Source organism: Merops nubicus, unplaced genomic scaffold (genome assembly GCF_000691845.1).
Source record: "Merops nubicus isolate BGI_N331 unplaced genomic scaffold, ASM69184v1 scaffold27454, whole genome shotgun sequence".
Lineage (NCBI taxonomy): Eukaryota > Metazoa > Chordata > Aves > Coraciiformes > Meropidae > Merops > Merops nubicus.
Genome location: NW_008605322.1, coordinates 377 through 12,058, shown reverse-complemented (window position 1 = coordinate 12,058; position 11,682 = coordinate 377). Strand labels below are relative to the sequence as shown.

The window sequence follows — 11,682 nt, the reverse complement described above, 5'->3', positions numbered from 1 at the left end:
TTTTTGTGAACATCAGAAAAAAAGTTCTTTAATGTAGGTTATTGTTGTAATGTAATGGCTGAGACTGTTAGATAGGAATTCCTTCTTTTCATAGAAGACTTAGCTGGGCATTTTCAACAGTGTTAAGTACATGGAATATCTAGAAAGTTATTTAATACCCAAAGCACAAATAGAGAAGTCTAGCATCACAGAGTATGTTCCAGGTGACTAACGAAACCCGTATTCAGACAAGAATGAATTAAAGGTATTAGGCCTTCAACACTAACAAGTTTTCCACACTTGGGTTACTTAAAGGTTTTTTTTTTAGAGCTTTGCAGGTAGAGTTAAACTGCAGCTGCTATTCCTGTGGGACTGACCACATGAAATCCAGGAAGTTTCATTTATTTTGGCTGCATCTGCTTAGCACTGACATTCCTAGCCACTAGCTTCTGGTCTAGTTTACTACACAGATTAGATACATGCCTACTTTATCTTATCTTAAGAGACAAACAACCATGAACTCTCAAAGTCACACTAATCTTAAGTACCATAAATGTATGGTGGAGTTTGTTACTTAAGACCAGCAGAAGACAAGTGGTCTTAATTCAGTGGAAGATTTTAAATATTTAATGCTAAATAAAAAATACAGGTTAGATGAAGACAGCAAATCTCTAATCTTTGTGTGTTCACACGAATGTTCTTTGAACAGCATAACATTTTCATCTGGCTTCCTCTGACACGCTGTCTCATTCTAAACTACCAACATGTTTTCAGAAGCATCCCCTACAAGGGAAAAGTGTATTTAAAGTAATTTAGGACAAAAACCACAAATCTATTTCAGTATTAAAGCATTTGGTACCAAAAAGCAAAGAAGCACGAGTGGTAGAATTGCTGGATCATCACTACAAACAATTTAAGCAAACTTTTATTGAAGCATTAAGTTGTGGTACAGATATTTTTTAAATGATCAAAGTCTAACACCACAGAAATTATAAACACCATACTCCCCCCATCCTGATCACCCCAGATAGTTCAATAATCCATTCGACAGCTTTCATTTTTTATAGCAGAAGCTTATGCTTCTTTTTTAAAATGTGTATTTCTGTATCACTTGAAAAGGGATCTTCAGTCTACTTAAAGGACCTCAAGCCAACAAATGTCAGGTCAGTTGGGACAATATTTTAAGAACAAAAACACTGAAATATTGGTCCTCGATATTAACACCAAAACGCATTAGTGCCATTTACAGCATGTAATTGATAACATTGGTAAAGAACATTAACAATATGCAAAAAAAATTTAAAAAAAAAAAAAATAAAAATGTTCCAACCACTTGATTTCCAACCAAGTAGACTTTAGTTTATAAGCACTGAAAAAGTGCTTCATTTATAAATACGGAAGGAACAAAAAACCATTGTGTCAAACCAGAAAGAGTCAAAACATTGCAAGGACAAGGTGGGGGGAGGAAATCTCAATTTCATAGTTAACGTGATGGTCTCACAGCTGTTAGAATCCCAGTATTTGCAAACATAGCTGAAAGTGTGCCAGCTCTTTAAAGCCTGCATTTTAGTCAATACCCATTAAAGTGACTTTGAATTACACACTTATTCATGCTCTATGAATAGCATTCTACTTCACTTCCGTCCAGGTGTCCCAGACAGTTCTTGTTCTATGCCTTCTCTTAATGCCCTCAAGTCACAGTAAGAGGAACCACCTTAGTCATTAGGAGGAAAAGACAGATGAAGTCACAACACTGAAATACAACATAAGTCACATGCACAACAGTGTCACAGGACCGTCACAAGATAGAGGCATTAGCTTTGTTTAGAACAACAAAATGAAGGGACACTGGACCAGTTTAGAAGCACTCTCTACAGTTAGAAGCGGTAGGTCACGGGTTTTACTGAGAATAACCCAAACCAATCAACACACCAAGACTGGAAAATCCCACTCTTCCCCTAGATCCACTTGCCTGTGCTCAAAAGTGCCAGCTTCTTTGTCTGACACAACTGGTGATTAGGAAAGAAAACTTCCAGGGGCAATATGGACTTGCACTTTGCAAAGCTGTCACACGACTATGCCAAAGCATTTGCACCCTGACTCAGCTCTTCCCCCTATCAAGTCTCAGACCTTCTTCAAATTCTGGCTTTGTGTAGCAGTGTGACAGCTTGGGGACACGGACAGATAACTGAGCATTATTGTAAGATGAGATTTAAGCTGTATTAGTACCGATACCAAAGTTTGTAAAGGTGAAGGAGCAACACATTAGCCCAGGGCTACAGGATAGCTGAGCAAATTCCTAGAAGCTTTATTAGAGCATGAAAAGTCAGTCCGATTTAAAAAAATAAATCAACCACCACCTGTAGTAGCAAAACAATCTGTAACTGTTTTAAGAACTTTCTCCAAACATGGAAGTGTTCATTAGGAATCAGTTTCATTTGAAATCATAAAAGTTTGTCAAAAACTGTATTAGACTGAAATCACAACATAGGTGAAAAAAAGTAACAATTTAGCATAGAACTGTCCCCAGTGAGTAGGATGAGGCTAAAGTCTAATGAGGACGAAAGCCTTGTCTGTGGGGAATTTTTGGTGATACCTGGAGAAAAACTATACTGTGTGCAATTCTACCTGAATCATTTTTACACGTGTTGTAAAGTTTCATACAGTAAGATTTTTCTACATGCACTTCAATTTCACAGCAAGAGTGGCATAGAGTACCTAAACACAGAAGAGAGCATTCATGCAAGATATCTAACTCCTTGATATAATAATGCATACAATTCAAAATGGTTATACTATGATTACACCTAGGGCTTTCCACAACTACAAGGTGGTGGTAGTGGAAAGCATGGCCCCCTGAATCATTAACTAGAAAGCAACCACCACCTTCTATATGGGATTTCTTTTTGCGTTTTTTCTTCATTATTAATCAACTGTGCTGTTGCTGGCGATTTTTCGTGAAACTGGTAAAAACAAAATTATAATCACTGAATTGGGCAATCTGGTGATCAAGACGTTTAAACCCTTCAATCTTCTGGGCAGAAGAAAACACTGTACGACATTTAGAGCTCTAGAAAACAAAAATGTCAAAGTTACTTCTTTAAACTCAGCATTGATGGACTAGCACAATACATGATTTTGTGTGGTTCCTGTGATTCCATTAACCAACGTGGTTCAAGCCTCTGCCCGACAGTGCTACAGAAGTTTCAGTCCTGAGCAGCAGTTCTGCTCTTTGTGTACAGTACTGCTTTTCTATGAACCATTACAGGGATAGAACTTCCCTCCTATGAAGAAACGCTGACAGAGTTGGGAGCCTGGAGAAGAGAAGGCCCCAGGGAAACCTTATTGTGGCCTTTCAGTACTTAAAGGTGGTCTATCAGAAAGATGGGGACAAACTTTTGAGCAGGGCCTGCACTGATAAGACAAGGGGTTTTAAACTAAAAGACGGAAGATTTAGACTACATATGAGGCAGAAATTTTTTTACAGCAAATGGTGGTGAAACACTGGCACAGGCTGCCCAGAGAGGTGGTAGAAGCTGCATCCCTGGTAATACTGAAGGTGAGGTTGGATGGAGCTCTGAGCAACCTGGTCTAGTTGAAGATGTCCCTGCTCACTGCAGGTGGGTTGGACTAGGTGATCTTTGGAGGTCCCTTCCAATCCAAGCTATTCTATGATTAGCTGGCAGCATTGACATTAAGAGCAGTGCTTCGACAGCTGCAGCCAAATCCAGAAAAATGCCAAAGCAAGAAATTATGTTTACAGAGAACTGCACAGGAAATAGTTAGAATACCAAGATTGGGCTGCCTTATCTTAGTATTTCTTAAGTCTTCTGGAGATCAGATTTTGTATATGCTAAAGCAATACTGAAGATTATTTTCACTTTCCAAAGAAACCACCATCCAAATATAGAGGTAAACATGGAGACTACTAACTCTCCAGTAAAAACACTCTAGCCTTAATTTCTTTGTGTCTATATGCATTTCAGGAGCAGACAAGCTAATGCAAGAAAACTCACCTGATTAACAAAGAGGGTTGTCACAAATTTTCCTGGCTTGAAGACCTCTACAACTTTTCTAATCAGGTCATCATAAGAGGTTTGACTTATATTTGTTTCAAAACTAACGTAAGAAAACTCTGGTTCTGGAGTGATGTGAATAGTCCAGTAAGTTCCCTAAAAAAAAAACCCCAAACATATTATTGCAACCAAATAACTACTATTTCTTTTAACATTAGCTACCAAGAAGTGTAAAACTTACATCCGATTTCATCCCATTCATTGAATACCCACAAGGATTGAACATTGTAGCATCAATAACAGAACCTGGTATCAGGTCACGAATTCCACTCATCTGAAAGAGAAGTTAAAATTGCACCACTCAGTTAATCATGTATTCGTACACTTCTTTCGATTTAACTCAAAGGCAGAACGAACAATAATTCAGGTGACAGGACACCAGAATTCTCGCAATAACAAGTCAACTTGATTTGTACCACTATACATGAACTCCTTTTGTAACCTATCACATACCAAGTAAGTGACTAAGTACGAAGTTGCATACAAGTTATCAGATACTTTACCTCTTACAGAACCAAGCTGCATACCTCCAAGACCATGGAAGAGCTTAGAATTCTAACACATCATTGCTTCTGCAACTAAAATGGGAAATGGAGCTCCTGTTTAACCAGTGTCCACAAAGTGAAGCCTATTCACATTTACTCTGCCGTGAGAATATACTTCTTTATAGTTTAGAACAAAGTGCAATCCCAAGCACTTTGATTTCCCACACAGTACTTGAGCTACAGCCAAATCTCAAGAGCAAATACAGTATGAGAATCAAAGCCTAAGATGGAAAAAACAGATGAAGTCTATGTACTTGTCAGAAAAGAAGCTCTATTCCTAAAAATATTCTAAAGTTAAACCCATTTTACCCCCAAATCATTAACCTGACATTTTCTATGAGATCTTTCCTACCACAAAATAAATCTTGTACTGAATAGTAAGTGAAGCATTTTGTTGACCCATTTCCACCATTCCCCAAAATGCTTAGTTTTCAAACAAACATACACGAGTGACATCATTTGCAGTAACACCATCTTTCATGTAGAACTGGTCCATAACTACTGGGTCAAGCTCACTCATCAGAATTTCCAGTGTCTGATCAGGCTGATTGGATATCCGACTCTCTGGGAAATCCAGGGTGTACAGGTACCTACATAAAACACACACATATATAACGAATATTAGCAACACCATTTTAATTTCTACCGTAAGCCCCAAAGATTTCAAAGTCTTCACATACATACCAGCAATCAGAATTCATACGTCCCATGCAATAAGCTGCTCCATCTAGACAAGACAAAAAAGTCTCCAGTTAATGTACCACAGGAACATCTTTATGTGGAATACCACATTCCTATTTAAAGATAAAGTCTCTCAAGAGGTTCAGAGTCAGCATCTGTGTCAAATAACCAGGCATTGCACATCAGAAAACCAGGCTCCCTCAGAAGGTGGGCTGGATACCCCAGTTCAGAGCCTGCTAGCAGGCAATTTGGATTACAGCTTTAGCTATGTACAGACAGAAACCCTACTACTCCCTTCAACATCTAATTAATGAATTTATGGTTAGCATTTATTTTCAAGTCACTCAAACCCTACAGCTTCCATGTTCCTTCAAACGACTTCTCTGCAAGTAAAAATTCAAGGTTATTCTCATAGGTTTTAATTTATTAAACATTTAAATTTGATCTTTAGTGCTGTGACTTTTCTGCGAGAAGATTACATTTTTCTTCGGTCTCAATTACTATTCCACATTTTTAGTAGGCTTTTAGGGCTCTTGAGAGCTGGATTTTGCAGACTGACAAAACTACATTTGGAAGTCTGGTGCCAAGTGTCAAGCTTGCTGTGATTTACATTTTGATCTTGTAAGTTAGTATCAAAACAAGAATTTACAGCTTTGGATTATTATGCAGCCGGAGCTTGTGCTGGCTGCAGAACTGCAAGGACTGCTGACTGAGTGGCCTGGCAGCCCACACCTATCATACCACTTGTCACTTCACATCAACAATTCCCACAAGCAGTGCAACTTTGATGAATTTTCATGAACTTACTTGGGAAAATTTCATTAAGAAACTCTACTTCTTCCTGGAAATTCCTATGTGGGTACTCCTGGTGGGAAGGCTTCATGAAATTCTTACGTGAATAAAAGAAGCTCTGAAAAAATAAAGGTGCATATTTTAGATATTGAATGTACCCGTCCACCCTGAATCTAAAAATCTGTAAGAATACAAGCATTTATTATAAGCTTTCACAGGACTGAAATTTTTCCTGTCAACACACTGCTACCTGTATTTCCATTTCAGAGGCATATGATTATTCCTAACTTAATTTGTAAGCTACAGGAGACAGCTGACCTCCAAATTTGTTTTCCACAAGAAAACATCAGTGACTTCAGCACTGAGAACATGGGCATGGAAGTCTTTCACCCTTAAGTAATCTTAGCACAATAGAATGTGTAAATTAGCATACCTAAAGTGGCAAACAGAAGGCTAAATCCTACAGTGGAACAAGCAAATTTATACTATCATCTTCCCATCATGGGAAGTATACATAAACAGCAAGGAAGTTTCAGAATACTTCATAAAATCTGTGAATTTGAAATAGCAGTAAAAAGGTTTTTGTACATTCTAAGGAAGATGCATAATTTTTGACACCTTACCTGAATTGAGTCAAACCCACTATACTCCCTAGCAAGCTCCAACAGGGGAACCAGTGCTTGCAGTAAGAGGGTGGTACCACACGTCTTCAAAATGAAACGTCTCTTGGAGACAAACATGCTACTCTCACTGTGAAAAACAAAAAGTGTGTTAAAAATATATAAAGAACTCTAAATAAAACAAGTCAGGAGAGAATGGTTAGATCTTGGTTCTTATCCCAACCAAATGTATTATTTCAAGTGAGCATTCAGCATATGGTACATAAGAGGGCTTGGCAAATGGCTCCAACCAGGACATTTCAGCTAATATTTGAGAGCTGTTATGATTGACATTGCTACCACACTACAGGAGAAGAGGCACTATGTGCATCACATAGCCTCATCTATCAGAGAAATACAAACATGCTGTCAAGTGGGTACACAGCAGACATGCAATTTTATTTCCTAACCCAGACACAGAACAGGGTCAAACTTGAAATTCGAGTTTCGCAGCTGAAACAGAGCCTATGAAAAAGTGAACTCAAAAAAGGCAGAAGCCTTAACAGAGTTTCATAAATTGTCTGGCTGCATCTTCTAGAAAAGCTGCCTACAGGAAAATGGGAAATTGACACCTGTCTGCAAGAACAGTGAGCCTCATAATGAGCATAGAGGCACAGCCAGACCATATGCCTTATACACAAGATACTGTCTACGTACAGTTAATTCCTGTAAGTCAGATACTTGACTACAGTCTCAGAGAACTGGAGATGGGCATTGATATTACATCCTGAACACTTAAACATGCAGAACAAGTATCTGCTCACCGAGTAACTGAACAACGGAAATAAAAATCTAACTTGAATACTAATTTAGTTTGGAATGCTGTGTAAGAATTCAAAGTCAAGATTATATTTCATCCAGGACACAGTGGTAATGAGTTACATTCTTCTCAGAATTTTGTTTTCAATATATGAAGCTTGCAGAAACAAGACTTCAGCACAATTTCTTTGACTAGATTGTTCTTAGCGCAACTCTGCCTTCAAGGCAGTTTTTCTAAGTACAAAAGCTTCAGTTTTTGTAACCTGAGGTAAAACAGAGAATGTCAATGTGTCTGTAAAGTTCATGTAGAAGAAGTACCAAAGGATTTTGCAAGAAGAAAAACATATGGCAAAACTAGTGTACTTACAACTAACTGCCACACAACACAAGAATTCCAAAGTTTCAGGAAAGGCACATTTTTACAGATGGTCTTAGCTCAGCTGCAAGAGCTGTTCTATTTGATTGTGTTACCTGGAGTCAAATCTGACCTACTCATATAGTTCTTGCTGATCTAGAAAAGACACCTATATGCACTACACTCCTGCCGAAGTAATTCTAAACCTCTTAACTGGGGAGACTTATTTACCCCTGGACAAAATTCAGTGATCAGGTGCAGAAACACCACAACTCTGACCCTAATCTTTTTAGTTAAAGAAGAAAGACAAACACCGGTAATTATGAAGATATTTCTGCTCCTGGACAGAAGCGTGATCAGCAGACCCCTGCAAGTTGCAGTCACAAACAACATGATCTTAACCCAGCACTGGATTCTCAGCCAGGTGGCTTCCATATGTCAGCTTTAATTTTTTTAGCTCTTAGAGACTAAAAGAGTAAGTTAGTGGCTTACCTGAGTACATAAGCTTCCTGCTTGTCAGTTTTTGTCACACTTATGATCAAACAATGCACATTCTCCAGAAGTTTGTCCCACTCAATCCTGTGAGGCAATTATAGAAGAGCACAAACAACAGGTTAAACAAACTGAAGCTTTCTGGAATCCCGGTTGAAAAGCATAACCCAAACAAGACTATAGCTCCTGCCTCTAGTTGCTGGATCTGACAACATTACAGGCAAAGACTTTTTATAGTATCCAATTCTTAGCTCCCAATGGCCAGGTATTCATCAAGATCCATTACTGTAATCTGCTGCATAAGGACGATTGTCAATCAGCCACCCCAAGCTTCTAATTAAGCAAGTCAGGATAACCTTAAGGTCTGCACTGCACATACACTAAGACAAAATTTGTTATAGCTTAAGGTATGCTTTAGGTTGACTCTCCATGTACTTCAATCACAGTAGTCATTGGCAACTGCTAGAGTAATAAACCAGCAAATTAACATGCACATGTTTTGTCTAGAGTCAAGTTTATAATTGAGTTGAAAAACAGTCCTAAAATCTAATACTGATCTCAATTACCTCAATTCCTCTTTGATCAATCAGAATCACAGAATTCCTTCTACCTCTAGAAGACACATAAGAGTTATAGCAAATAGTTCAGAATATGACTCTTACAAAAAAATAAACTGAACTATTTTTATATAGTGCATTTGAAGCTACAGTGCTAGATTTCAGTTTTGTAATATAAGTTTAATATTACAGTTCTCTACTGTCATTACTCACATGTTATTTTATTAAGAAACTAAAATAAATAAATAAATAAATCAAAGGGCACAAACTGAGCCCAAAGACTTCGAAGTACTTGTGAGAAGCGACAGTCTTGCAAGAAACTACTTTGGCTGTCACTTCAGTGTTGTGCCCACAGCATGTTAGTAGAATCCAATAGCGTCAAATTTGCTGTAAAGCAGACAGGTACAGACACAACTTCCTGAAGCTGCAAAATTACGAACGTGCCAGCTGCCCTACTTCCCTCACCCCTCTCTTTCCATAGCATATTCCACCTGCATGTTTGTGCTGGCTCTTCTCTTCAGACCCATCATAAACTGAGAAATTTACTAACCCAGCATAAAACTAAGCCACCCATCAGCAAAGCTGCAACTAGAGGACAATTTGCAGCTGGAAGCATGAAAGAACTGCAATTTTTTTTTCATCACCAAGCAAGCTACCAGATTGGCACAACTGCCCATGTAACTGTCACCCTAATCCTTCCTCTGGAGTCAGATCTCTCTCCCTTTATTGAAGCTGCAAAAGCTCCATAGTTGTACTCCAGGACAGAGCAGACGCTGTTCATTCTGTCAGCAGGGTCTCTCCAGCAGCCACCAATATTTGCCCTTAGAAAATGGGTCAGTTAAAGTTTTAGATTCTGCTGTACATAATACTCGAGGATTTTCCCTTTTAAAGCATATTAAACCAGTATATTTATACAGGAGTCAACCAGAACAACATACTGACTTACAGACCCATCCTATAGCCTTCTTTTAGAAAGACTGAAGCTACTGAGCTTAAAAGAACCCTACGCATCTTAAAAATCTTGCATAATTAAGTGCGCATCTGAACAAGTTTCTGAACTCAGTGATATAACTGGATACTTAGAATCAAAGTGAGGTTCCCTTACCATACCAGTTAGTGAACTTTGGCGAAATACTCCTCTACAACTACAGACAAGACAACACAAACCACTCAAATTTGCATGTCAAATTAAAAAAGAGCTTGGTCTTAATCTCTTAATGCTCAGATGAAGTGTCCTACCACCTATTCAGCTCTACATTTATGTCATTGACTGGGTTTATCTCTTTTCCCCAAGTTTATATGGAAATTCAAGTATCTTATCTTTGAAAAAAATAGTAAATGCAAAGAGTGAAATAGCTCATATTATATAACTTCTGAAATGCTCCTAGACAATCACACTATTTTGCTGAGAAGAGAACAGAAGGATTTTATTCTGTCTGGAAGCTATGGCACACCTACATAGATTGCCATCCTTAGTATTTTCCCTCTAACATCCTATTATACTTTTCCTGTAAACAGAACTAGGTAATGTGTTAATTTCTAAAAATCATTCCAGCATCACTACTGACAATATTTTATCTGTCATGAAAGAAACACCCCGTGTTTGACAACACTTATGAAAGCTGAGGCACATTTCCCTTCCACTGCCTGACACTGAGCTGCACCAACCCCATTTGTACGTTAGCACAGATCTGGTTCTGTACTTCTCTAAGTATTAATGGGTATGTACCTATCTTAGGCTGCAAGTGCGTACGTCTCAGCCTTCTCAAGCTTCTTACCTGGCCAGACAGTCAAACCCTTAGCTTTATGTAGACAAGTGAGAATTTGCTTTAAGCAGCACTGCAGTGCAGTTCCGTGCAGACATCTCAGGAAATTTAAGTTTCAATCCCATTAGCAGAGGAAGATGTAACAATTTTGGTGTTCAAGTAGCCTAACAATGAAGGATCAGTACAGCATATTACCAACAGTACAAAACCACATGTTAAGTCCAAAGTCTGCCATGCACAGAAAGTCCCTAGTTATACTTGTTAGTACTATAGGTGGTATTTAGGTACCATGGCTGAAATCTACAGTTGCACAAGACCTTTGCATATTAAAATTGATAAATTCTTCACTATTCCATTACAGAAACCATAGCTAAGCATATGCTAAGTGTTCATGCATTCGGCCTTTACAGGAATAAAGGGTAAGTTCATTATTTGATCTGACTAGAGCAGCATGAAGGAAAAAACCTCTCACACTGAGAAGGACGATATGCCAGGCCAGATCCAGCAGCATACATAAAATAGACTAACAGAGGGCTGCAGAACCCAGGATGGGACTTGATCACATTACAGTAGAAGTTTTGCAGATACAGGCCTGTGCCTTATGCATTTTAGAACTGAAGTGCAGAAGACTACAGAAAGGCCACTAACATGATGGATTTGATCTAATCTAATCTATTTAGACAAGACGGCCTTAGTATTTGACATTTTCCATTGTTTAAAGCAGAGCTAGGGAAGAACATCTGGGATTACTTTGTACCAAGCAGACTGAGTTCACTAGAAGCCTAACTCCTGCATTTTTTCCTTTCTTTAATCTGTACGATCAAGTGTTACTAGAGACAAGGAATGTCCACCACCACTTAATGTAGAAACAAAAAATCCATCTTAAAAATAGTATTTCCATGGTTAACAGCAGATGCACTGCAACTAAACGCATTTTGTAAAGTAAAAATCCTCAAAAGTTAGTAACTGTGAAATACTTGAGACATCATGTCCTTACTTCATAAGTGAGTGAAGACTTAAC

At 38.3% G+C, this 11,682-nt stretch overlaps 1 protein-coding gene across 1 annotated transcript; it reads right to left on the bottom strand.

The window, feature by feature from the left end:
• Positions 1-871: 871 nt before the first annotated feature.
• On the bottom strand, positions 872-8,424 carry AMD1 (adenosylmethionine decarboxylase 1). Its single transcript, XM_008939307.1, has 8 exons — positions 8,339-8,424; positions 6,697-6,823; positions 6,089-6,191; positions 5,285-5,327; positions 5,046-5,190; positions 4,237-4,329; positions 3,996-4,151; positions 872-3,049 (listed from the first exon to the last, which is right to left on the bottom strand). The coding sequence occupies exons 2-8, from the start codon at positions 6,811-6,813 to the stop codon at positions 2,909-2,911; spliced, it is 798 nt and encodes a 265-aa protein (XP_008937555.1). The 5' UTR covers positions 6,814-6,823; positions 8,339-8,424; the 3' UTR covers positions 872-2,908.
• Positions 8,425-11,682: the final 3,258 nt, after the last annotated feature.